At 58.9% G+C, this 21,600-nt stretch overlaps 1 protein-coding gene across 10 annotated transcripts; it reads left to right on the plus strand.

The window, feature by feature from the left end:
• The first annotated feature begins 851 nt into the window (after positions 1-851).
• On the plus strand, positions 852-21,392 carry PCNX3 (pecanex 3). Of its 10 annotated transcripts, none has more exons than XM_026004432.2 (35): positions 852-1,473; positions 1,842-2,029; positions 2,257-2,356; positions 2,456-2,495; positions 2,595-2,690; positions 2,936-4,063; positions 4,568-4,691; positions 4,775-4,953; positions 5,405-5,495; positions 5,853-5,988; positions 7,204-7,364; positions 8,384-8,537; positions 8,823-8,855; positions 9,130-9,301; positions 9,409-9,519; positions 9,858-9,949; positions 10,108-10,217; positions 10,396-10,501; positions 10,607-10,699; positions 10,879-11,029; positions 11,758-11,902; positions 12,220-12,397; positions 13,358-13,466; positions 13,629-13,758; positions 14,148-14,206; positions 14,311-14,526; positions 15,116-15,369; positions 18,141-18,371; positions 18,526-18,629; positions 18,929-19,076; positions 19,172-19,402; positions 19,488-19,762; positions 20,146-20,279; positions 20,363-20,661; positions 20,738-21,392. In XM_026004432.2, the coding sequence occupies exons 1-35, from the start codon at positions 1,321-1,323 to the stop codon at positions 20,933-20,935; spliced, it is 6,129 nt and encodes a 2,042-aa protein (XP_025860217.1). In that variant the 5' UTR covers positions 852-1,320; the 3' UTR covers positions 20,936-21,392. The 10 variants fall into 10 exon arrangements, with proteins under 10 accessions (XP_025860217.1, XP_025860221.1, XP_025860222.1 ...); XM_026004436.2 differs by having other exon boundaries at positions 7,222-7,364; XM_026004437.2 differs by having other exon boundaries at positions 7,243-7,364.
• Positions 21,393-21,600: the final 208 nt, after the last annotated feature.

Here is a 21,600-nt window from a genome sequence, read left to right on the forward strand (position 1 = left end):
GAAATAGGGACCAGAAGCTCTGCTTGGGATGGGAGTGGGCAAGACTGGAAGACGGAACTGGCTGCATCTCAAACTCTTGGAACGAGTTGTCTAAGACTGTCCTCTTCCCCTTACCTGGGAAACAATCCACTTCTTCACCCCTAGCCAAGTGGGCGGAAACCTGAGACTGTAATTCTGAACTTCGCCCAGTGGTTGGATTCAGAAGAGCTAAATTGCCCTTACAGCTGCTGGATGGACATCCCCCACCCCGCCCCCCCCCCCCCATTGCCTTGAGCCTGTCACTTTAAGAAAAGCGACTCTATCCTATTTCTATTATTCATGCCTGTTCTGGAGGGTAGCTCTCTACCCGCTAAGTCTGAGCTCTGACCCGGAAGTAGAGGCTGCTTGGGGCGAGAGTGCGGGTATGCGGTCCTACACTGAAAGGGGCGGACCGAGAGGGGCGTGCCTTGGTGGTACACAACTATCGCAGTAGCCCCGAGAAGTCCACGCCTTTTTTTGCTCCGCCTCCTGTAACTCACTGAGAGAGTTTTGTGCCAGTTAATCCCGCCATTACTCAGTGGCCACTCAACTATCCCTTCGGTTCCGCCCAGGGGTGTCTGCTGGGTTGACAACGCCTAGGTGTGCGCATGCGCCCTAGCACTACCACTTTTGGAGCTCTTTTAGGCCTGGACTCCGCGCACGCCCAAAGGGCTCCCCCGCGTCTTAGCGCTCCACAACCTTCCTGCGCGTGCGTCAGGTTTCAGGCCTTCAAGTTTTCCTTTTCCGGGTCCCAACTAGGCCGGTCGGGCGCATGCGCCACTGCTGGCTGGCGGCTCGCTGCTCCTTCCGGCCTCCCCCTTGGGCCGGGTCCCGCAGTAGCCGGGCGATCGCGGAGACCGAAGCGAGTGACCTGCAACCCCGGAAGTGGACCTCAGGGTCCCGGGGCTCTCCCCGGGCCGGAGCCGAGGGAGCCGTCGCCTGCATCCCCGGAGCACCCACCCCACGCCTATCTCTGGATGCCGCCGACGAGGGTCTGGCCCGTGCCCCGCGCCTGTCTACCGGCTCGGCCTCTCGGAGCAGTTCTGGGCCAGGGGTGGGGGCCTGGACCCCGCCCCTGATGAGGCTCCACCCCCGCGTCCAGGCCTCGCACCGCTGACTGCCCGGGTCGGCCCCGCCCCCTGCCCGCCCCCTCGCCCAGCCGACCCCTCTCTCCGGCTGTGGGAGGACATGGCGTGAGCGCGAGGCCGGGCCCCGGGGCCCTCGGGCGCCAGGCGGGGCGTGGGCCGGCGGCCGCCCCCATGAGGGTCCCGGGAGGGGGGCGCGCGCAGCAGCGGCGGGGCCATGGGGTCGCAGGTATTGCAGATCCTGCGCCAGGGGGTGTGGGCCTCGCTCACCGGCGGTTGGTTCTTCGACCCGCACCAGAGCACCTTCTCCAACTGCTTCCACCTTTATGTCTGGATCTTCCTGCTCACCTTTCCCTTCTTGCTGTACATGGTGAGATGCTCCCGCCACCTGTAACTCCCTCTGGGGAAAGGGAGGGCAGATGTCACGGAGGGGTGCCAAGCTGGCAGGGATTTGGGGATATGCCTTGGGCGCGTGGGGTGTGGAGACAGAGGACTCCTGCAGAGTTTGGGGGTATATGGAGAAGTGGCCAAATTATTCCTTTCCTGGGCTGGGTGACCTTGAGTCTCTCACTTAATTTCTCTTCAATAAGAGGACAGAGTTCCCTGAGGAGGGTGTTTGTAGCAGTTCCGAGGGATGGGTGATGAACTCTTGTGAACGCTAGCTATGATATTGGTGGTAGGTCTACCCCATAGGGTCAGGGCTGCGTGAGGGGGAACCTGACTTGTTGCCACCTCCAGGTCCTGCCCCCCAGCTTGATGGTGGCCTGCGTGTACTGCCTCGTGGTGGCTGTCATCTTCACTACCATCAAGACTGTGAACTATCGGTTACACGCTATGTTCGATCAGGGCGAGATTGTGGAGAAGCGTAACTCTACCATGGGGGAGCCAGAGGAGGAGCCTGCACAGGGGGACAGCAGTCTGCCCAGGTGAGTCTCGGAGGGGCTGTGTTGGGAATTAAGGGTGCTTAGTGCCTGGGCTTAAGCACTGGGGCCTTAGGGACATTGGCTCCATGAGCAGGTGAGCAGTTGTTCTGTGGTCAGCTCCAGACTTGTGAGAGGACCTTTGAGAAGAAAGGAGTGCTGGGCTAGTGGAGGAAGTATAGTATAAAGGGGCAGGAGGTTAGCTGAAAGCTGATGCTTTTCTCCACTGCTAGGGACCCTGGAGTGGAAATGACAGTGTTTCGGAAAGTGAGTTCTACACCCCCGGTACGCTGTAGCTCCCAGCATTCTGTGTTTGGCTTCAACCAGGTCTCGGTGAGTGGTCCCTACCCCTGTCCCACTCCTCTCCTGGGAGCCCATCCTCATTGGGGTATGTCTTACTCTTTTTGTTCCTTCATTTTTCTCTTTGCTCAGGAGCTGCTGCCCCGGATGGAGGACTCTGGGCCCCTCAGAGGTAGGTGGCTGCTGCTCAGGTCTGAATTTGGCGGTGTGGAATGAGATGGCACAGCGATGCCTCGAAGTCCTGCTGACACCTGTGGGGCCGTGGTTGCAGACATCAAGGAGCTGGTGCGAGAGCAGGGCAGCAATAATGTGATCGTGACCTCAGCGGATCGAGAGATGCTGAAGCTAAGCTCACAGGAGAAACTGAGTGAGTGGGGGTGACGTGGCAGGGGCTTAGGGGGAGGACTAGCTGTCTGGTCTTTGAGTCACCTCAACTTTTGCTTTTCCTGAGCTCTCTTTGTCCTTTAGGATGGGGCTTTCTCGTTGTCCTGTCCCCCATCTGCCCCGTCCTGTAGCCTACCTCATCCTGTGGCCTGGCCACAGGACCCCCTCAGCAGCTGGTTCCTTTTGCAGCATGCCCTCCCCTCATTTTGTCTTCCTTTTTTCTGATAGTTGGAGACCTTCCCCAGACACCCCCGGGGGCTGCCCCAGACCCCTCTCTCCCCAGCACAGACTCTTCAGAACGTTCTCCCTTGGCTGGGGATGGAGCCCCCTGGAGTGGGAGCAGTGTGGCCGACACTCCCATGAGCCCCCTTCTGAAGGGGAGCCTCAGCCAGGAGCTGAGCAAGAGCTTCCTGACCCTGACCCGGCCTGAGCGGGCCCTGGTGAGGACCAGCAGTCGACGGGAACAGCGCCGGGGAGCAGGAGGCTACCAGCCCCTGGACCGGCGGGGCTCGGGTGAGCCCACGCCCCAGAAAGCAGGCTCCTCAGATTCCTGCTTCAGTGGCACTGACAGGGAGACGTTGAGCAGCTTCAAGAGTGAGAAGACCAACTCAACCCACCTGGACAGCCCTCCTGGTGGGCAAGCCCCGGAGGGCAGCGACACAGACCCACCCTCTGAGGCTGAGCTGCCTGCATCGCCAGATGCTGGAGTCCCCTCAGATGACACGCTGCGTTCCTTTGATACAGTCATAGGAGCAGGGACACCACCGGGCCCAGCTGAGCCACTCCTGGTTGTGCGGCCCAAGGACTTGGCCTTGCTGCGGCCCACCAAACGGCGACCACCCATGCGAAGACACTCTCCTCCTGGCCGTGCCCCTCGGCGGCCCCTGCTTGAAAGTGGGGGCTTCTTTGAGGATGAAGACACCAGCGAGGGCAGTGAACTGAGCCCAGCCTCTAGCCTCCGATCTCAGCGCCACTACAGTACTGACAGTTCTTCTTCTACTTCCTGTTATTCCCCTGAGAGCTCCCGTGGTGCAGCAGGGGGACCCCGGAAGCGACGGGCCCCTCATGGGGCTGAGGAGGGGACTGCTGTACCCCCCAAGCGGCCCTATGGGACCCAGCGGACGCCTAGTACCGCCAGCGCCAAAACACATGCCCGTGTGCTGAGCATGGATGGGGCAGGGGGTGATGTCCTGAGGGCCCCCCTGGCTGGCTCCAAGGCTGAGCTGGAGGCCCAGGCGGGGGTGGAGCTGGCTTCTGTTGAGCCTGCTCTGCTGCCTGCTGAGGTCCACAGGGGACCTGCTGCCAACCAACCCGGCTGGCGGGGGGAGCTGCAAGAGGAAGGTGCTGTGGGGGGAGGTGAGTGCCTGCTGTGCTGGGGGGGTGGGGGTGGGGAGGCGAGCTAGGTTTGGGCTTGGGTTTGGACAAGGGCTGCGCTGGAGTGGAGCCAGTCAGAGTCATCTTAGCCTCTGTCTCAGGCAGCAGGTGGATGTGGACTGAGTGGTTGAGTGCCACCTGCCGAACCCCTCAGATAAGCAGGGCTGGGAGACCTCAGACACTCGGCTCCAGATCCTGTAGTTTGCACAAAGCACCTACCCATCAACAACTCTCAGCATCCACATTCATTCCCCTGGGCTGTCAGCAGGGCAGGGGAAGATCTTGTCCTTATTTCCAAATGTGGAAACTGAGTCATGAGTGGTTAGGTGACCTGGCTAGGCCCCAAAGGCAGGTCACAGTTGGATTAGGCCTCACCTTTAGCTCCATGCAGGAGCAGCTATCCCCTCCTGCCCTCCCTCGCCCCAACCATGTCCAAGGCTGTGTCCAAGTCTCTCTGGCTTACGCATGGGACCTCTCTCTGGGCAGCAGCTGAGGAGCCTGGCAAACGGGACCGCACAAGCAGTGTGTGGCGGACTCAGGCCATCCGCAGACGCCACAATGCAGGCAGCAACCCTACTCCTCCAGCCTCTGTCATGGGTTCCCCGCCCAGGTGAGCACCTACTGGTTGGTCAAAGGGGCAGTGGGGGCCAGTGGCTCTGAGTGGCGCTGACTTAAGTGCTGACCCCTCCTCAGCAGCCTGCAGGAGGCTCAGCGTGGTCGGGCTGCCTCTCACTCCCGGGCACTGACATTGCCCTCTGCCCTGCACTTCGCCTCCTCACTGCTGCTCACACGGGCCGGTGGCACCGTGCATGAAGCCTGCACCTTCGATGACACGTCTGAGGGTGCTGTGCACTACTTCTACGACGAAAGCGGTGAGCCCCTCTCTGAGTCCTGTGGCCAAGCCCCTGATCCCAGCATTCCCCACCCCCCGCCCCTTTCTGCTGCACGTCTTTGTCGCCCCAGTGGTAGTACTCGCTCTATTGGGTACTTAGCACCCTTTCGGGTCTGTAGCGACCACTTTACTTGTGCTGTCTTGCTGTCACACTTGCAGCTAGACGTGGGTGGTCTCGTTATCCCTGCTCTGCTTCTGTGGAAGCTGAGGCACAACCTGAAGTGACAGTTGAGCAAATGGCAGAACAGGGACCCAAACCCAGGGCAGGCTGACCCACAGGCCCGCTCTGCTCCAGCTTGTGGTCCCTAGGGGCTGGGCTGTCATGCAGGGGACCAGGGGATGGGGTTCTTCCTCATCAGATGGTCCACTTGGGTCAGGTCCAGGGCTCCTGTCCCTGACGTGCTGCCTTGTGTCCCACACCCCTGGCCCAGGCGTGCGACGTTCCTACACCTTTGGCCTAGCTGGAGGCGGCTATGAGAACCCCGTGGGGCAGCAGGGGGAGCAGGCAGCCAACGGAGCGTGGTGAGTCCCCAGTCCTGGGCTCTCCTGGCCAGCAGCCTGGTGGGTTGCCATTTCTGGGGATTTTCTCTTTCTTCGCAGGGGCAGCTCAGAACTTCTAGAAGGGAGTGGGGAGCAGCAAAGGCCAGGCTTACAGGGATCCTTTGACACTGTAGGAACATGACCTTTCTAGGCAGGAGGCTTCCAGGAAGCCCAGGGCCTGGGAGGGAGGCACTTCTGCCACTTGCTTTCTCCAGATCCTCCTTTTGGGTATCTGAGCAGCCCCTGAGGCCCCCAGGTACGGCCTGGCTGTGGCCTTAATCCCACCGCTGTCCCAGGGCTCTCCAGTGGCCCCAGTCTTCATGGCTGCTGTTCCCACAGGGACCGCCACTCACATTCCTCCAGCTTCCACTCAGCTGATGTCCCTGAGGCAGCGGGCAGCCTGAACCTGTTGCAGCCAAGGCCTGTGGTTCTGCAGGGCATGCAGGTGCGCCGCGTGCCCCTGGAGATCCCAGAGGTGAGGAGCCAATGGTCAGGGAAGGGCCTGCAGGAGGGGCAGCAGCAGGGGAGCAGGTCGCAGAGCAGTTGCCCAGGCACCCAGGGGGACTGGCCACTCGAGTGAGGGCTCTTAGGGGGCCCTAGGTGTCTGTCCTGTCCTTTGACAGCTGGCACTGGGTGTACAGGCTCTGGATTTCTGTGATTCAAGGAGTTGTTCGTTTGCTTATCAGACAAGCGTGTCTGGAGTATCTTTATTCTGGAGGGTCCCATAGGTAGAGGGGGCAGTGGGTATCTGCGGTGAAACATGCAGAAGAGACTGGTCAGCTTACTGGGCTGGGCCCAGGCTCATGGCACGGCTTGGGGTACTCTGTGCTTGTTACCATACCCTCCCATTTCACTCCTGGAAGTGTCCCAGTTTGGACGATAATTCACATGGTCAGTGTAGTAATAGCAGAAGCATTAAGGACACATAAAACACAGACTCGGGACTTGAAGAACAGTGGTAAAAGAGGTACCCACACATCTAATGCTCAGGGTCATAGAGCACATGCAGTGTCTGGAAGCCCCATGTCTCCCTTACTGAGGCATTTATTGTCCCTAATTGTCACACAGGGTAGCCACCATGGTCCTGATAGAGCTGATGGCCACATCCATAGGCGGGGGCTGTGCAACTTTGGCTCTGCATGGTATCCCCAAGGTTGGGCACAGGGCCAGGCCCACAGCTTGCCCTCTAAGTATTTACTGAATGAAGGACACAAGAAATTCCCAGAGATCGAGTAGTTTGTCTCAGGCCTCATAGCATAGCCATCAGCAGGCCTGTCGTCAGGGCTGGTACTTTGTGTGCTCTGCGGTAGAGTGGTCAGAGTGACCTTGATGCTCTGTCCGGGAGGACGGTAGCATTTGTACCAGGTCCCAAAGGACAGGGTGGATTTCACTGAGCCCAGAAAGAGGCAGGAGAAGGTACCCGAGTAGCGAGAATAGGCACAGGCACTGGCGACTCTGGCCCTCAGCAACCCTAGCAGCCCCAGCTGCCATTGAGCCGTGTCTTGGGGACCTGGAGAAAGAAAGGAGCATGCCTTTGTGGTGGAAGATCAGGATAGGCCATAGGGCCACTAGATGGCGGGGACTTCCTGTGCCCAAGGCAATGGCTGACGGTGGGCCCTGGGAAGGGGAACGGTGGCGATGGGCCAGGTTGGGGGGCGAGGGGCTGATGGCTGCGGTATGGGGACCGCAGCTTGACCTGCTGGACCAGGACTCCCTGCACGAATCCCAGGAGCAGACGCTGATGGAGGAGGCACCGCCCCGCGCCCAGCACAGCTACAAGTACTGGCTTCTTCCTGGCCGCTGGACATCTGTGCGCTATGAGCGGCTGGCCCTCCTGGCCCTGCTGGACCGGTGAGTGCCCGCCTGCCTGGCCCCCAGTCCCTGGCCCCTGGCCTTCTGGACCCTCTAAATGTGTGGAAGCCGTCATTGCATTAGAGAACCTAACTGCCGGGGGTCACTGAAGGTACATTGAGGGGTGGGGTCTGCAGTGGGGTTTTACTAGGTTCCTCTGAGGTGAAAAGAGGTGGCCGAATGGGGGCTGCTGTGGTTGTTCCCTGTTCAAAGGTTTCTTTTTGTGTATGTGTTTTCTTTTTCCTTTTTTTTTTTTTTTAGGAGGTTTATTTATTTATTCACAAGAGACACAGAGAGGGAGAGTCAGAGACATAGATAGAGGGAGAAGCAGGCTACTTGTGGGGAGCCCAGTGCGGGACTCGATCTCAGGACCCCGGGATCACGACCTGAACCAAAGGCTGACACTTAACCACTGAGCCACCCCGGCGTCCCCCTGTCCAAAAGTTCTGCTCAAAACTAGATTCTCATCTAGTCTCTTGCTTTTATTTGCTTCTGAGTTAGATTTGACAAAGTTGAGTTTTATGGTCTAAAAAAAACTAGCGAACCCTTTGTCTCAATCTCCCCATTTCTTATGTGGTAACTGAGGCTGGGGAAGTCCGATCAGAAGTCAGATGACTTTTGTTGTCTATGTGGATGACTTGGGCCTTGAGCCTGGGTCCTGGCTTCCCACACTCTGGATTTCCTCCCTGGCACAGTGTTTGTTGGGCATGCTTGATGGGGCACACATTAGCTGGAGCCAGGCAAGCCCCAGGGTGGTGGTGCTTGGAGCCTTTAGAGTCTAGAAGGCGCAAAGATTGGTATGCAGGGTAGCAATGGGGCAGCTTCCTGAACAGGTGCGACCTGGCCCTATCCCTGTCCCTAAAAGGTATATAGTTCAGATATTTAGACGATGAGGGGTGGTGTGGGCACAGGCTCAAATGTGGGTCCTTGTGGCTGGGTCCTGTCCTCCCCACCCAACCTGCTTTTGCCCCATTAGCCAGGAAGGTGATGGGTGTACCCTGACCCTGCTGTCTCTCCAGGACTCGGGGGCTGGTGGAGAACATACTTGGCGTCGGCCTCAGCAGCCTTGTTGCCTTCCTGGGCTACCTGTTGCTGCTCAAGGGCTTCTTCACGGATATCTGGGTCTTCCAGTTCTGTTTGGTCATTGCCTCCTGCCAGTATTCCCTGCTGAAGGTCAGGCTTTATTCCTTGGCTTTCTTTCCCCCACCCACCTCTTTCCAGACGTCTCCGTTCCCACAACCTGTTTTGAGGAGTGTGAGTTAGAAAGCAGATAAGGTGCTTAAAAGCCCCTGTAATCAGCCCCCCATCTTTCTAATGAGAGAACTGAGGCTCAGGATGTTTTAGGTTCCTGCCCTGGTCACTCCTGATGGTCCCAATGGTAGAACTAAGCAGTCTGGGGTTTCTGACCCTCTCTTGGGCTCTGGCTCTTGTTGCCAATGTAGCTCCTGTCTCTTCCAGAGTGTCCAGCCTGATGCGGCATCTCCCATGCACGTGAGTACCTGTGCCTTTACCCAGGAGGCTCAGGCAGGGGGCTGAGATAGGCTTGGAGGGTCCTGGGAGGGTCCTGGGAGGACTACCCCTGTGGCCTCAGATCCTCAGTCCCGTGGCCCTCACCCTGCCAAGCTTTCTGTCTTGGATCCAGGGCCATGGGCAGGGTACACGAGCGTGCATTAGCATGTGCGTGCGTGCATGTGTGTGTGTGTACGTGTGTGTGTGTGGGTTGGTCAGCTGGGGAGATCTGGCTCCTCACAGTCCCACTTCCCAGGGCCACAACTGGGTGATTGCATACAGCCGGCCTGTCTACTTCTGCATCTGCTGTCTGCTCATCTGGCTACTGGACGCCCTGGGCTCAGCTCAGCCCTTCCCACCCGTCTCCCTGTATGGCCTCACGCTCTTCTCCGCCTCCTTCTTCTTCTGTGCCCGGGACGTGGCCACTGGTGAGACTGGGCCACGTTGAGGTGGCCCAGGGGAGCGAAGTCCCAAGGGTGAGCCAGGGGTGGCCTGCGGGCTGACCGACTAGGCCTTTGCTTTCCCTCCCTGCCAGTATTCACCTTGTGCTTCCCGTTCGTCTTCCTCCTGGGCCTCCTGCCCCAGGTCAACACCTGCCTCATGTACCTGCTGGAGCAGATAGATATGCACGGCTTCGGGGGTACAGGTATGGGGCCCATAGGTGGCTTGGGGGTTGGGGTGGGCAGCGTGAGGCCCAGGAAGCGCTGTGGTTTAGGTATGTGGCTCCAGCCTTTTGCTGATCCCTCTCCTTTGTTTATACTATGGATTTCAAGAGCCCATCTTGCCCCCTTCCCAAGCAATGGTTTAAACCCAAGAAAGCCAGAAGATCTGAAGGCTTCTCAAGGCTTGGGGACCAGAGAAGAATGGGCTGGGGATGGGTTGCAGGGAGGTTAGCTTGTGGGAATCGAGGGGCAGTGGGGTGGGGGTGAGGTGAGGTGCCAGCAGATGGAAGTTAGGCTTTACCTGCTGTTTCTCCCCTCACAGCCGCCACCAGTCCACTCACTGCAGTCTTCAGCCTCTCTCGCAGCCTGCTGGCTGCTGCCCTGCTCTATGGTTTCTGCCTTGGGGCCATCAAGGTAGGGATGACCTATGGGGTGGGGGGCATGCTGAGACCTGGGGGGTGGGGTGGGATAGGGCTGCGAAGTGGGCTCAGCAGTGGCTTCTCCCATGGGGGGATCCCCCTACTGCCACGCTTACCCTTGCCTCCCTTGACCAGCATGGGTTCTCTCCCCAGACTCCTTGGCCGGAGCAGCACGTCCCTGTCCTCTTCTCGGTCTTCTGTGGCCTCCTGGTGGCACTGTCCTACCACCTAAGCCGTCAGAGCAGTGACCCCACTGTGCTCTGGTGGGTGCCTGCATGTGCCTGTCTGTGCGCTTGTGTGTGTTTGTGTGAGTGTCTGTGCATGGCAAGGGTTGGAGGGGTGGTCCTGTGCATGTGCCTGTCACCAACTGACCCTGGAATCTGTGGGAGGAAGAATGGCCTCCGCAGACTCCGGGCTCCTGCCTTTTCTCACCCAACCCAGGTCTCTGATCCGGAGCAAGCTCTTCCCTGAGCTGGAGGAGCGGAGCTTAGAGACTGCTCGAGCTGAGCCCCCAGACCCACTGCCAGACAAGATGCGCCAGTCGGTGGTGAGAGCCTGGAGTGTGGGGTTCTACTCTCGGGGTGGAGGGCTAATAGTGTATGGTTGGCTCCTGGGTGGTGGGCACCCAAGCTAGTCTTTCCTGGCCTTGCAGCGTGAGGTCCTGCACTCTGACCTGGTGATGTGTGTGGTGATTGCTGTGCTCACTTTTGCCATCAGTGCCAGCACTGTCTTCATTGCCCTGAAGGTGCGTGTGCCCCCCCCCGCCCCCATTGCCCCCTCAGTCTTCACAGGAGCCCACTCCACCTGAGGGCCCTGGGCACCCATGGCTTCATGTTCCTCTCCACCCCTTCCTGGCCTGTGCCCAGGCCCCGTGGGCTCCTTGGCCCGCTCCTCTAAGCTGAACCTCTGGCCTCTCCCCTGCAGTCAGTGCTGGGCTTCGTGTTGTATGCTCTGGCCGGGGCTGTGGGCTTCTTCACACATTACCTGCTGCCGCAGCTCCGCAAACAGCTGCCCTGGTTCTGCCTGTCACAGCCTGTGCTGAAGCCATCGGAGTACAGCCAGTATGAAGTTCGAGGTGAGTCCCTGCCCTGGGACCCCTGCACCCCTGCTGCTCTGATTTCCCGCAGGACCTGCAGCCTGGTGAGGGCAGCCTTCTCTTGGCTGAGAGTGCCAGCAGAGGGCAGCCTCTGCCCACACTGCCCTGTCCACGTTGTTCCGTCCAGCCGCGCTGTCCTTGCGGGGCCCCTTCGCAGCCCTGCCCCTGTCCTCTCCTCATGCCTGCTGTGCCTTGGCTGGGCCCCTGCTTCGCTTCCACCCTGCCCACCCTGCCCTTTCTCTGCCCATCTTGCTTTCTGTGGGGAGATAGAGGATGTACAATTCCAAGGGCCCTGTAGGGATTTGTTGTCCAGAATTATCAACTGGTTGTCGATAGACTAGATCTCCCTGGCTGGTTTTCATTTGATCTGTGCATTCCCACAGTCAACACAAGCCAGGTGCCAGTGACCTGGGTCTCTGAGGATGTGGGCCTTACCTAGCCTGCCTTGGCTCCAGTGGGCATCTAGGACATCCTCCTTAGGTTTGTTTTTATAGACCGCAGAGCAGGCAAAGCATGTACCCGAAGACCCTGACACGCCTTGCCCGGGCCTCATCACCCTCATTTGAGCTGCCACAAATTCTCTGGGAACTTGGAGAGCCACATCTTATAGTTCGCCCTCCCTCCGGGTTCTCTTCAGGAGGGCACCTGACCTGACCCTTCAGGGAGAGGGGGATGTGGAGGACCAACAGTTCTGCCTTCTGTTGCAGGTGCTGCCCAGGTGATGTGGTTTGAGAAGCTCTATGCCAGCCTTCAGTGCATTGAGAAGTATCTTATCTACCCTGCCGTGGTGCTCAACGCTCTCACGGTGGACGCCCACACTGTTGTCAGCCACCCAGACAAGTTCTGCCTCTCGTAAGGACTGCCCCACCCCCCACCATCTCACTGTCCACATTCCCAGGGGCCCGTGGGACGCTGAAGCCTATGGAGGGAATGCAACCTGCCTCAGTTGCCCAGCAAGCTATCACAATGCTCTAGATCCTGATACCCTTCTGTTTGAAAACATATGTCTCCCAGATGGGTCTTAAAACAGTGATGACTGAGAGTCCCTGGCCCCCCGAGAGTAGGACCCAGCCCAGCAGAGCCCAGTCCAGGATTCGGGAAGGATGGGCACCCACCCCCTCCGCCCCCTGAGTCCCACTTGGCACACAATGTCTGTTCCTCACCCACAGCTGCCGGGCACTGCTGATGACTGTGGCCGGGCTGAAGCTGTTGCGCTCGGCCTTCTGCTGCCCACCCCAGCAGTACCTGACCTTGGCCTTCACTGTCCTGCTATTCTACTTCGACTACCCGCGCCTCTCCCAGGGCTTTTTGCTCGACTATTTCCTCATGTCTCTGCTCTGCAGCAAGGTGAGTTGGTGGCTGAGTTGCAGGCTCTGGGCTGTACGGGAGAGCAAGACTTTTCTGCCTTGGTGGTGGGGAGAACTTCCCCAGGGGCCTGCAGCTCCACATCAGCCCCAGGTTCCCGAGGGACACAGAGGAAGCTGTGGTTTACAGAGCTAAAGTGACTTGCTTCGGGGTTCCCTAGAGAATTGGTGAGCAGGTCTTTCTGACTTCACTGCCTGTTCTCATCTTCCTCTTAAGCAGTTACTAGATGGTGAGGACTTGTCCTTGTTCTCTGGGAACCAGCCTCTGAGCTCTGCCCCTTTCCCAGCCACAGCCCCGGGGAGCAGTTAAGAGCAGAGTTTCACAAGCCCCTGGGGCCTGGATGGATCGGGGTATGGGGTGGGGCTCCCTGAATCTGCCAGGCTGTGGGGTGCCCTGATCTGGGGTTGAGGGGGATCACTGAGCAAAGAACCATTCCCTGGCACTGTCTGGAAGGCCTGTAGGGTTGCCTGCAGTGGGATCCCGGCAAAGCCCTGAGCCTTTTTCTCTTCTACGTGGGCGTCCCAGTCCGGTTTTCTGGTCTGGTTCCAGATGGTAGCGATCCAAACTGTGCCCCCCTCTGAGGGCAGGGCTTGTCTCAACTTTCAGCATCATGGTGGAAGCCCAGCCTCATCACTGACTGATAGCTTGAGCAAGTCATTGTCCTGCTCTGCTTCTTCTGAAGTTTCTCATCTGTGAAACGGGGCAAGAATAGGAAGCTCACAGGGTGGTCCTGCAAATAGATGGCTAATGCTCCTTTAGAGGGTTTGCTAACAGGAACAGGTGCTTTGAGCCAGGTCCAGAGAGAAAGGGCTGGGCATGAGCTTGAGCTTGACTCCCACGTGGCAGCCACTGGGGTAGTGGAGGCTCTGAATGGGTCCTTGGCCAACTGCACCTCTGTGTGACCTGCGTATTGTCTACTTTTACCTCCTCTGACTCTGCCAGCTGTGGGACCTGCTGTACAAGCTACGTTTCGTGCTGACCTACATCGCGCCCTGGCAGATCACCTGGGGCTCAGCTTTCCACGCTTTTGCCCAGCCCTTTGCCGTGCCACGTACCCAGCCTGCCGGCCTGCTGCCTGCCACCTGGCTGGGGGAGTGTGGGGAGGGGGACTGGATGAGGGAGTGTGGGGTGGGTTGATGGGGGGCACGGGGTGGGGTGGTGAGGGAGGCCAGGGCGGGTCCGTATGCCCGCCGCCTCCTTGACTCGTGCCCAGACTCGGCCATGCTGTTTGTTCAAGCTCTGCTCTCCGCACTCTTCTCCACACCGCTCAACCCCCTGCTGGGCAGCGCCGTCTTCATCATGTCCTATGCTCGGCCCCTCAAGTTCTGGGAGCGTGACTACAAGTGAGTCTGGAGGGACTAGGTGGATCACCTACAGGGGCCTTGGAAGGAAAGGGAGCTTGGAGCCCAGGCCAGGTGTGGTGCAGAGACAGGGCACAGCAGGGTTGCAAGTGCTTAAGCACAGTGGGCTTCAGGTGACTGATCTGATGAGGGCAGAACCTGAGTTGGGCCAAGCCTTGGGCTCACACCCTGGGCTTCCTGGCTGGGTGCTCCTGAGGGAGTCCCCTCATGTCCTGGAGCCTCAGCCTCCTGTGAAATGGGACTGTCATGGCATCTGCCCTGAGAACAGGGATGTGGGCTATGAGGATGTGGTGGTGGGCTGGCAGGATCATCATCTGAACCCTGGCAGCCTCACCCTATTGGCCAACTGTGTTGTCATTCTGTCTGAACAGCACTAAACGTGTGGATCATTCCAACACCCGCCTGGTCACACAGCTGGATCGGAACCCTGGTGTGTACTCGGCCATCCAGGGGACTTTTGGGCGGTGCCTCTCTGGGGAGGGGGCCTCACTTATTTGTCATTTTGTCCATTTGTCTGTCTGTCTTGGGTCTCAGGCGCTGACGACAACAACCTCAACTCCATCTTCTACGAGCACTTGACACGCTCACTGCAGCACACACTGTGTGGGGACCTGGTGCTGGGCCGCTGGGGCAACTACGGCCCCGGCGACTGCTTCGTCCTGGCCTCTGACTACCTCAACGCCCTGGTGCACCTCATTGAGGTTGGCAATGGCCTTGTCACCTTCCAGCTGCGTGGCCTTGAGTTCCGGGGTAAGCTGTGGAGCCTGGGCCAGATGCTGGATTCTAGTCCAGCCCTGCCCTGGTTTGCAGAGTGACTTAGAGCAGAGCATTCTTCCTCCCTAGGCCTGGGGTTCATAGGATGAGTGGTGAGGTGGCAGGGTCTCCTGTGGCCACGCTGTATCCATGCCCTGACTCTGGGTCCACTGGCCCGAGTGGGTGGCTTTGATGGAAGCTCGGGCCTGGAGCTCTGGGTTCTCCCATGGCTCCTCCTGCCTGCTCTCTTTTCTTGGGCTTGGCTCAGGCTGGGCGCCATGTATAGCCCCTGGTAAATTGGCTAGCTCCTTGCCCTCAGGAAGATGTATGTGTCGGATGCCAGTTTCAGAAGAGGGTCCTGAGGGTACAGAACGGCTTGAGGCACCGCTCACTCCTCTCTGAACTGCAGTCTTCACCGTGGCCTCTGGGAGTCAGGAGGAAAAGGGTTCATTTGTTGACCCCCGCATTTAGCGATTACTCACACGGCATCCCCAGGCAGGGAACGGTGAAGGCCTGGGTGCTTGTGAGGGAGAAGGCAGGCAGGGAGGTCCTGGCAGCCCCCTGACTGGCCGTTCCCTGCCTCCAGGTACGTACTGCCAGCAGCGTGAGGTAGAGGCCATCACAGAGGGCGTGGAGGAGGATGAGGGCTGCTGCTGCTGTGAGCCTGGCCACCTGCCTCGGGTTCTGTCCTTCAATGCCGCCTTTGGGCAGCGTTGGCTGGCCTGGGAGGTGACAGCCAGCAAGTACGTGCTGGAAGGCTACAGCATCAGCGACAATAACGCTGCCTCCATGCTGCAGGTGTTTGATCTCCGCAAAATCCTCATCACTTACTATGTCAAGGTATGGCTGGTGGGTGGCTGGGCAGCAGAGTCTCTGCTAATTAGCACTCACTGACTGGGAGCATCCTGAGTGTCATCTTCAGGATGGTAGGGAGCCCATTTTGCCCAAGGGAAACAGGAGCCTTAGAGAGTTTAAGCATCCTGCAAAGTGCCACCTGCCACTGGCCAGTAGGCCTCAGGGGCTCCAGCAGCTTATGTGGCTCTAATGGGGTCTGGGGTGGGGTTCCTTGTCACCCTCCTGGAAGAGGCACCTTGGACAGTGAGTATTGGGGGTAGGTGGGCAGCTTGTGCATGGATCCCCTCATTGGGAATCCATGGTGCTGGGAAGGGCAGCTGCTGAGGCCAGCCTTCTAGACCATCAGGACCCTGCCCAACTCCCACCAGCGGACAGTGACGATAATATTCACAGTGGTAGTGGTAAATGATAATCATAGGAGTGGCTACCAAGCACTGATGCCTACCGAGGGGTAAGCTCTGTGCCAGGCAACCCTCCTGAGCTGGGTGAAGCCCACCACGCCCTCCCAGAGAGGTTCTGATGTCTCAGCTGTGGAAGCTGGCTGGGAGAACAAAATGATTAGCCTGAGGCCCCAGATAAGGTGAAGATGGCAGAGGCAAGCTTAGACCCAAGCCTGGGCCTCCCTATCAGACTCTGGATGCTCTGAGAACCCGCGGGGTTGTTGAGGGTTGTGAGGCAGTGTGGGGTCCAGCAGAAGCCCTGGACTGGGTTCTAGGAAGCCTCTTTTGGATTGTCACCTCCTCTGCTGTGCCTAAGTGTATCTCTTTGAAGAGGTATTACTATGGGAGTGGGGTGAGGGTGGCTCCTGTCCACATTCCCTTGTGTCCTCTTAGCATCTACCCTGGGGCTCCCCATGCAGAGCCTGGAGGGGAGGCCTGGAGGGGCCCAGGGAAGCCTGCTCACCTGAGGTTCTCTCCAGGGCAGTCTTCTGCACCTCCCAGCTGTCCTACTATCCCCATGGGCATCCCATCTGGGACACATGTCAGAGAAGCTATAATTCCTGTAATTTTTTCTATCCACCCATCCACTCCTAGGGAAGGGTTTGCAAATCTTGTGCCCCTCGCCTTCTCCAAGAAAGAGGCTGTGGTCCAAATGGGGACATTCCCAGCCTCAGGTCATGCAGGGGTCACAGTTCTCTCCACCTTCCTCCCCTGTTGTCAGAGAAGTGCTTTTACCCAGGTCACCCTGCTCCCACAAACCCAGTTCAAGGCCAGTGCAGCCTCATGGTAGCACACCAGGCACCCAGCCAGGCTCAGGCTGGCAGACTGAGATGAGCTCCACCCCTGCCAAGTTTAATATCCCCTGGGGGAAGCTAACTCTCCATGGCTCCAGCAGCCTCAAAGGTTGGGCACAGTCAGAGCTGGGTAGAGGTGTCCGGGGTACCTGGGGAATGCTTTGCCAAAGAGAGAGTGTCAGGTGAAGTTTGGAAGAATGAGTTGGGGGTGCCAGGGGCAGTGTCTGGATGGGGCAGCTGTGCAGGGAAGCCCCTTGGGCCTGCATACTCTACTAGAGCTACCCGGCTGGACATTCCTACTCCTGCTGCCTGGGTGGCCTCTGTTCGTGGCCAGCTGTAGCACCCTCCCCGGCCCTGGACTTCTCACCCTGTACCCAGGCATAGGGCCAGCCCCATCAGCTCCATCCCAGGGTGGCACATGGAATCTTAATAACCTTGCTGGCTGCCAGCCACCAGCCTTGCACTGCCCATCCATCCTGTCCGCCTTCCAAAAGCTCTTCTCCATTTGCTCAAACCCCTGTTCAGCAACCAACATTCTTTTAAGGGGTAAGAGCCTCTGACTTTGGACACACGATATGTGCCTCTGCCTTTTTTCTGAGGGGATGCCTTGTGGCTGTCACACCTCGGCTGCCTAAAGGGACCCATGACTCAGGCACTTAGGCCCACTGGCCTGCAGGCAGCCCCCGCCTGGCCTTCCAAGGCCTCTGAGATATGGATCCCATAGCATTATGATGTGGTAAGGTCCTGGGGGTTCCAATCCTAGCTCAGTTTGCCCTGCTGAGTAACCTCAGGCAAGTCTGCTGTCTTTCTTTTTTTTTTTCCTAAAGATTTTTATTTATTTATTATTTATGAGAGACACACAGGGAGGCAGAGACACATGCAGAGGGAGAAGCAGGTTCCCTGCAGGGAGCCTGATGCGGGACTCAATCCCAGAACCCCGGGATCATGACCTGAGCCAAAGGCAGATGCTCAACCACCGAGCCACCCAGGCACCCCAAGTCCACTGTCTTCCCAAGCCTCAGTCTGTCTTACAAATGGGGGATCTTGGGCAGCCCAGGTGGCTCAGTGGTTTAGCACCACTTTCAGCCCGGGGTGTGATCTTGGAAACCCGGGATTGAGTCCTGCATCCGGCTCCCTGCGTGGAGCCTGCTTCTCCCTCTGCCTGTGTTTCTGCCTGTCTCTCTCCCTTTGTCTCTCATGAATAAATAAATAAAATCTTAAAAAAAAAAGCAGGGCGGGGGGGGGGGGGAATCTTCTGAAGCAAGCAGGTGAGCACTTGCCACAGTGCAGAACCTTCCAGGGGATGCTCTGTAAGGCAAGGGGTGGAGGGTGCTTCCTGGTAGCTTTCTCACTCCTCCTCCCTGGCCTCGGAGAGGGGAGCACACTAGCCTATGTGGCCTCAGAGAACTCAGAGGGGACACGAGGTTGGTGTCCTAGGAAGCATCCTGGTGCTTTGTCCTCCAAGGCTAGGGTACCACCCCAGTCACTGGCCCCAGTTCTGATGCCTGCCCTCTCCTCCCAGAGCATCATCTACTACGTGAGCCGCTCACCGAAGCTGGAGGCGTGGCTTAGCCATGAGGGCATCTCTGCAGCCCTGCGCCCAGTGAGGGCGCCTGGCTATGCTGACTCGGACCCCACCTTCTCACTGAGTGTGGATGAGGACTATGACCTTCGCCTCTCTGGCCTCTCACTGCCTTCCTTCTGTGCGGTGCACCTCGAGTGGATCCAGTACTGTGCCTCCCGGCGCAGCCAGGTCTGGCCACCACTACCCTGGGGCTGCCCCCTCTCCCTTCCCTGGATGGGTTCCTCTTTCGGCCTCCCTTGGTCTGGGCCCTGGCCCCCATCCCAGGTTCCTTGTCTGAGCTGGGTCTGAGCTGGGCTCTGGGGACGGGGTCCTTGTGCCACAGCCCGTGGACCAAGATTGGAACTCGCCGCTGGTCACTCTGTGTTTTGGCCTGTGTGTGTTGGGCCGACGGGCCCTGGGGACAGCTTCGCATAGCATGTCGGCCAGGTGAGTGCCACAGGTCTGGCCGTGTTCCCCTCTACCCCCTCCACAAAGAGCTCTGGGCCAGAAGCCCCCAGGAGCCACCTCAGTCCTTCCTTCAGGGTGGCTCTTCTCCTCGGGCAGGGTACCTCCCACTTATAGACCTTGCCTGTTCCTCACCACCCTATGAGGGACCTAGACAGACACCGGCCTTGTCAGGAGGGAGAAACAGAGGCCCAGCGTAAAGAATGGTCTCAGCTCAGACCACCGTGTGGAGAGCCAGGGCTCAGAAACCTTCATGCTTGCCTGTTCCTTCTCATCCCCAGCCTGGAGCCCTTCCTCTACGGCCTGCATGCCCTGTTCAAGGGCGACTTCCGCATCACCTCCCCACGCGACGAGTGGGTCTTCGCGGACATGGACCTGCTTCATCGTGTGGTGGCACCTGGGGTTCGCATGGCCCTCAAGCTTCACCAGGTGGGGAGAAGTGTGCCCAGGTAGGGTGGGCATTTGGGAGATGAAGCCCTCCCCGGGTCAGGGTCCACTGACCAGGCTTCCCATTGGCCCCCCAGGACCACTTCACGTCCCCAGATGAGTATGAGGAGCCAGCTGCTCTGTATGATGCCATCGCCGCCAATGAGGAGCGCCTGGTCATTTCGCATGAGGGTGACCCGGCCTGGCGCAGTGCCATCCTCAGCAACACACCCTCACTGCTGGCTCTGCGCCACGTCCTAGATGATGCCTCCGATGAGTACAAGATCATCATGCTCAACCGGCGCCACCTCAGCTTCCGAGTCATCAAGGTGCGGATGGCCCATCCCTGCCAGGCACCTGGCCCCCTGCCAGGCACTGGCCCCCCCCCTGACCCTTGTGCATGGCCACCCGCAGGTGAACCGTGAGTGTGTCCGTGGCCTATGGGCCGGGCAGCAGCAGGAGCTGGTGTTTCTGCGCAACCGCAACCCTGAACGTGGCAGTATCCAGAATGCCAAGCAGGCACTCCGCAACATGATTAATTCTTCCTGTGACCAGCCGTTGGGCTACCCCATCTATGTGTCGCCCCTCACCACCTCGCTGGCCGGTAGCCACCCCCAGCTGCGGGCTCTGTGGGGTGGCCCAGTCAGCCTGAGTGCCATTGCCCGCTGGCTTCTGCGCAGTTGGGAGAGGTGAGCCCTGAACGCTGCCCCAAGCCTGTGGGGCTGAGGTCCTGGAGTGGGAAGCGGAGGCTCAGCGAGGTGAAGCAGGTTCCTCCTAAAGCTCAGAGTGGGGAAGTGCTGGAGCCAGGCCTTGGTCCTGAGAGGTGACACTGCCCTAGAGCTGACCCACCTTCATGCTGCTTTCCCAAAGTTAGAGGTGGCCTTTTGCCTTCTGAGCTGTCAATGACACCTCTCTTAGAAGATCCTGAAAAGGAGATGGCAACATCTCTTAGAGATGGGATCCTGGGGCTCAGAGATATTAGCTGGCTTGTCCTAGAGCTGGGGACTTGCGCCTCTGGAGTCTTAGGCCCTCCGCCTGCCAACCTGTCCCTCCCTGCCGCCCCCCATTCCAGGCTTCATAAGGGCTGTGGTGCCGGCTGCAACAGCGGTGGGAACGTGGATGACTCGGACTGTGTCGGAGGTGGTGGCTTAACCTCCCTCAGCAATAACCCTGCCCTGGCACACCCCACACCTGAGAACACAGCAGGTGAGTGAGCAAGGCCAACCTAAGCCAGTGAGTGAGGAGGATAGCCTAGCTGAAAGTTTGACCCTCTTACCTGTTTCCCACAGGCAGTGGCGACCAGGCCCTCCCCCCGGGCCCAGGCTGGGGCCCTCAGCCTTCCCTGAGCGGTTCTGGTGATGGGCGACCCCCTCCATTGCTGCAGTGGCCACCCCCTCGGATCCCTGGACCAACCCCTGCCTCCCCTGCCTCAACGGAGGGTCCCCGGCCCTCAAGGCCCCCTGGCCCTGGGCTCCTCAGTTCTGAGGGTCCTAGTGGGAAGTGGAGCCTGGGGGGTCGAAAGGGGCTAGGGGGATCTGAGGCAGAACCAGCCTCAGGGAGCCCCAAAGGAGGCACCCCCAAATCTCAGGTAAGGATTCTGTGGAAGGATTGGGTCCTGAGCTACTCAGGTCTGCTCTTCCACCAACCGCTCTTCCCTCCCCTAGGCGCCCCTAGACCTCAGCCTCAGCCCGGATATCAGCACCAATGCTTCCTCGCCCCCCAGAGCAGCCCAGGACATTCCTTGCTTGGACAGCAGTGCTCCTGAAAGTGGCACACCTACTGGGACCCTGGGGGATTGGCCTGCCCCTGCTGAGGAGCGGGAGAGCCCGGCCGCTCAGCCCCTGCTGGAGCATCAATACTGAGCAGCCTGGTACCCTCTGGATCCCAGCCCCAGGATTCAGTAACTTGGATCCCCGGCCTCTGGCCCTCTCTCCTGGACCACAGAACTGAGTGGCTTTGGCTTCCACATCTGAACCCTGACCTCTGGCTGCCTTAGCCAGAGTATCAGAACTAAGTGGCCCAGACCTCTGACCTTGATCCCTGATCTCTCATCCCTAGTCCAGGGCCTGGGCTCCCAAAACTGAGGCAGGCAGCCTCCCAGCCAGGCCCTAAAAGCCAAATCCATGGGCTGGTCCCGCTTCGAGCCCATGGCCAGGACTGACTGGACTTGGCCCCTGGGCCCGCTCTGCCTTCAGAGGCGGCAGCCCTTGGCCTGGACCTGGGGCTGAAATGTGGGAAGGGTGGTTTCTTTTTTTCTTTCTTTTTTTTTTTTTTCGTGCTTCGGAGACACCAGAATTAATAACACTATTTTTGATTTTGGTTGGTGTTTTCTTTTTCTGTCTGGGAATGTTTGGGTGGAAGATAGAGGCAGGTGGCCAGGTCAGGGTAGATGAGCAGAGAGGGGGATCAAGAATCTGGGGCTGGGTAATGATGGAGACAGAGGTAAGACCCAGGTGGGGTTCAAGTAGGCTTAGGTCCCCTTCCTCACAACCTTGTTCCTTTTTAAGTCTTGGTCTGAAGTTCATGT

The sequence above is a fragment of the Vulpes vulpes genome, chromosome 5 (assembly GCF_048418805.1).
Source record: "Vulpes vulpes isolate BD-2025 chromosome 5, VulVul3, whole genome shotgun sequence".
In the NCBI taxonomy this organism is placed as follows: domain Eukaryota; kingdom Metazoa; phylum Chordata; class Mammalia; order Carnivora; family Canidae; genus Vulpes; species Vulpes vulpes.

Coding starts and splice junctions, on each gene's coding strand:
- PCNX3 (XM_026004432.2), top strand. CDS start 1,321: ATGGGGTCGCAGGTATTGCAGATCCTGCGCCAGGGGGTGTGGGCCTCG. Junction 2,357..2,455: donor TTGGCTTCAACCAGGTCTCG/GTGAGTGGTCCC, acceptor CTCTTTGCTCAG/GAGCTGCTGCCCCGGATGGA. Junction 2,496..2,594: donor GGACTCTGGGCCCCTCAGAG/GTAGGTGGCTGC, acceptor CCGTGGTTGCAG/ACATCAAGGAGCTGGTGCGA.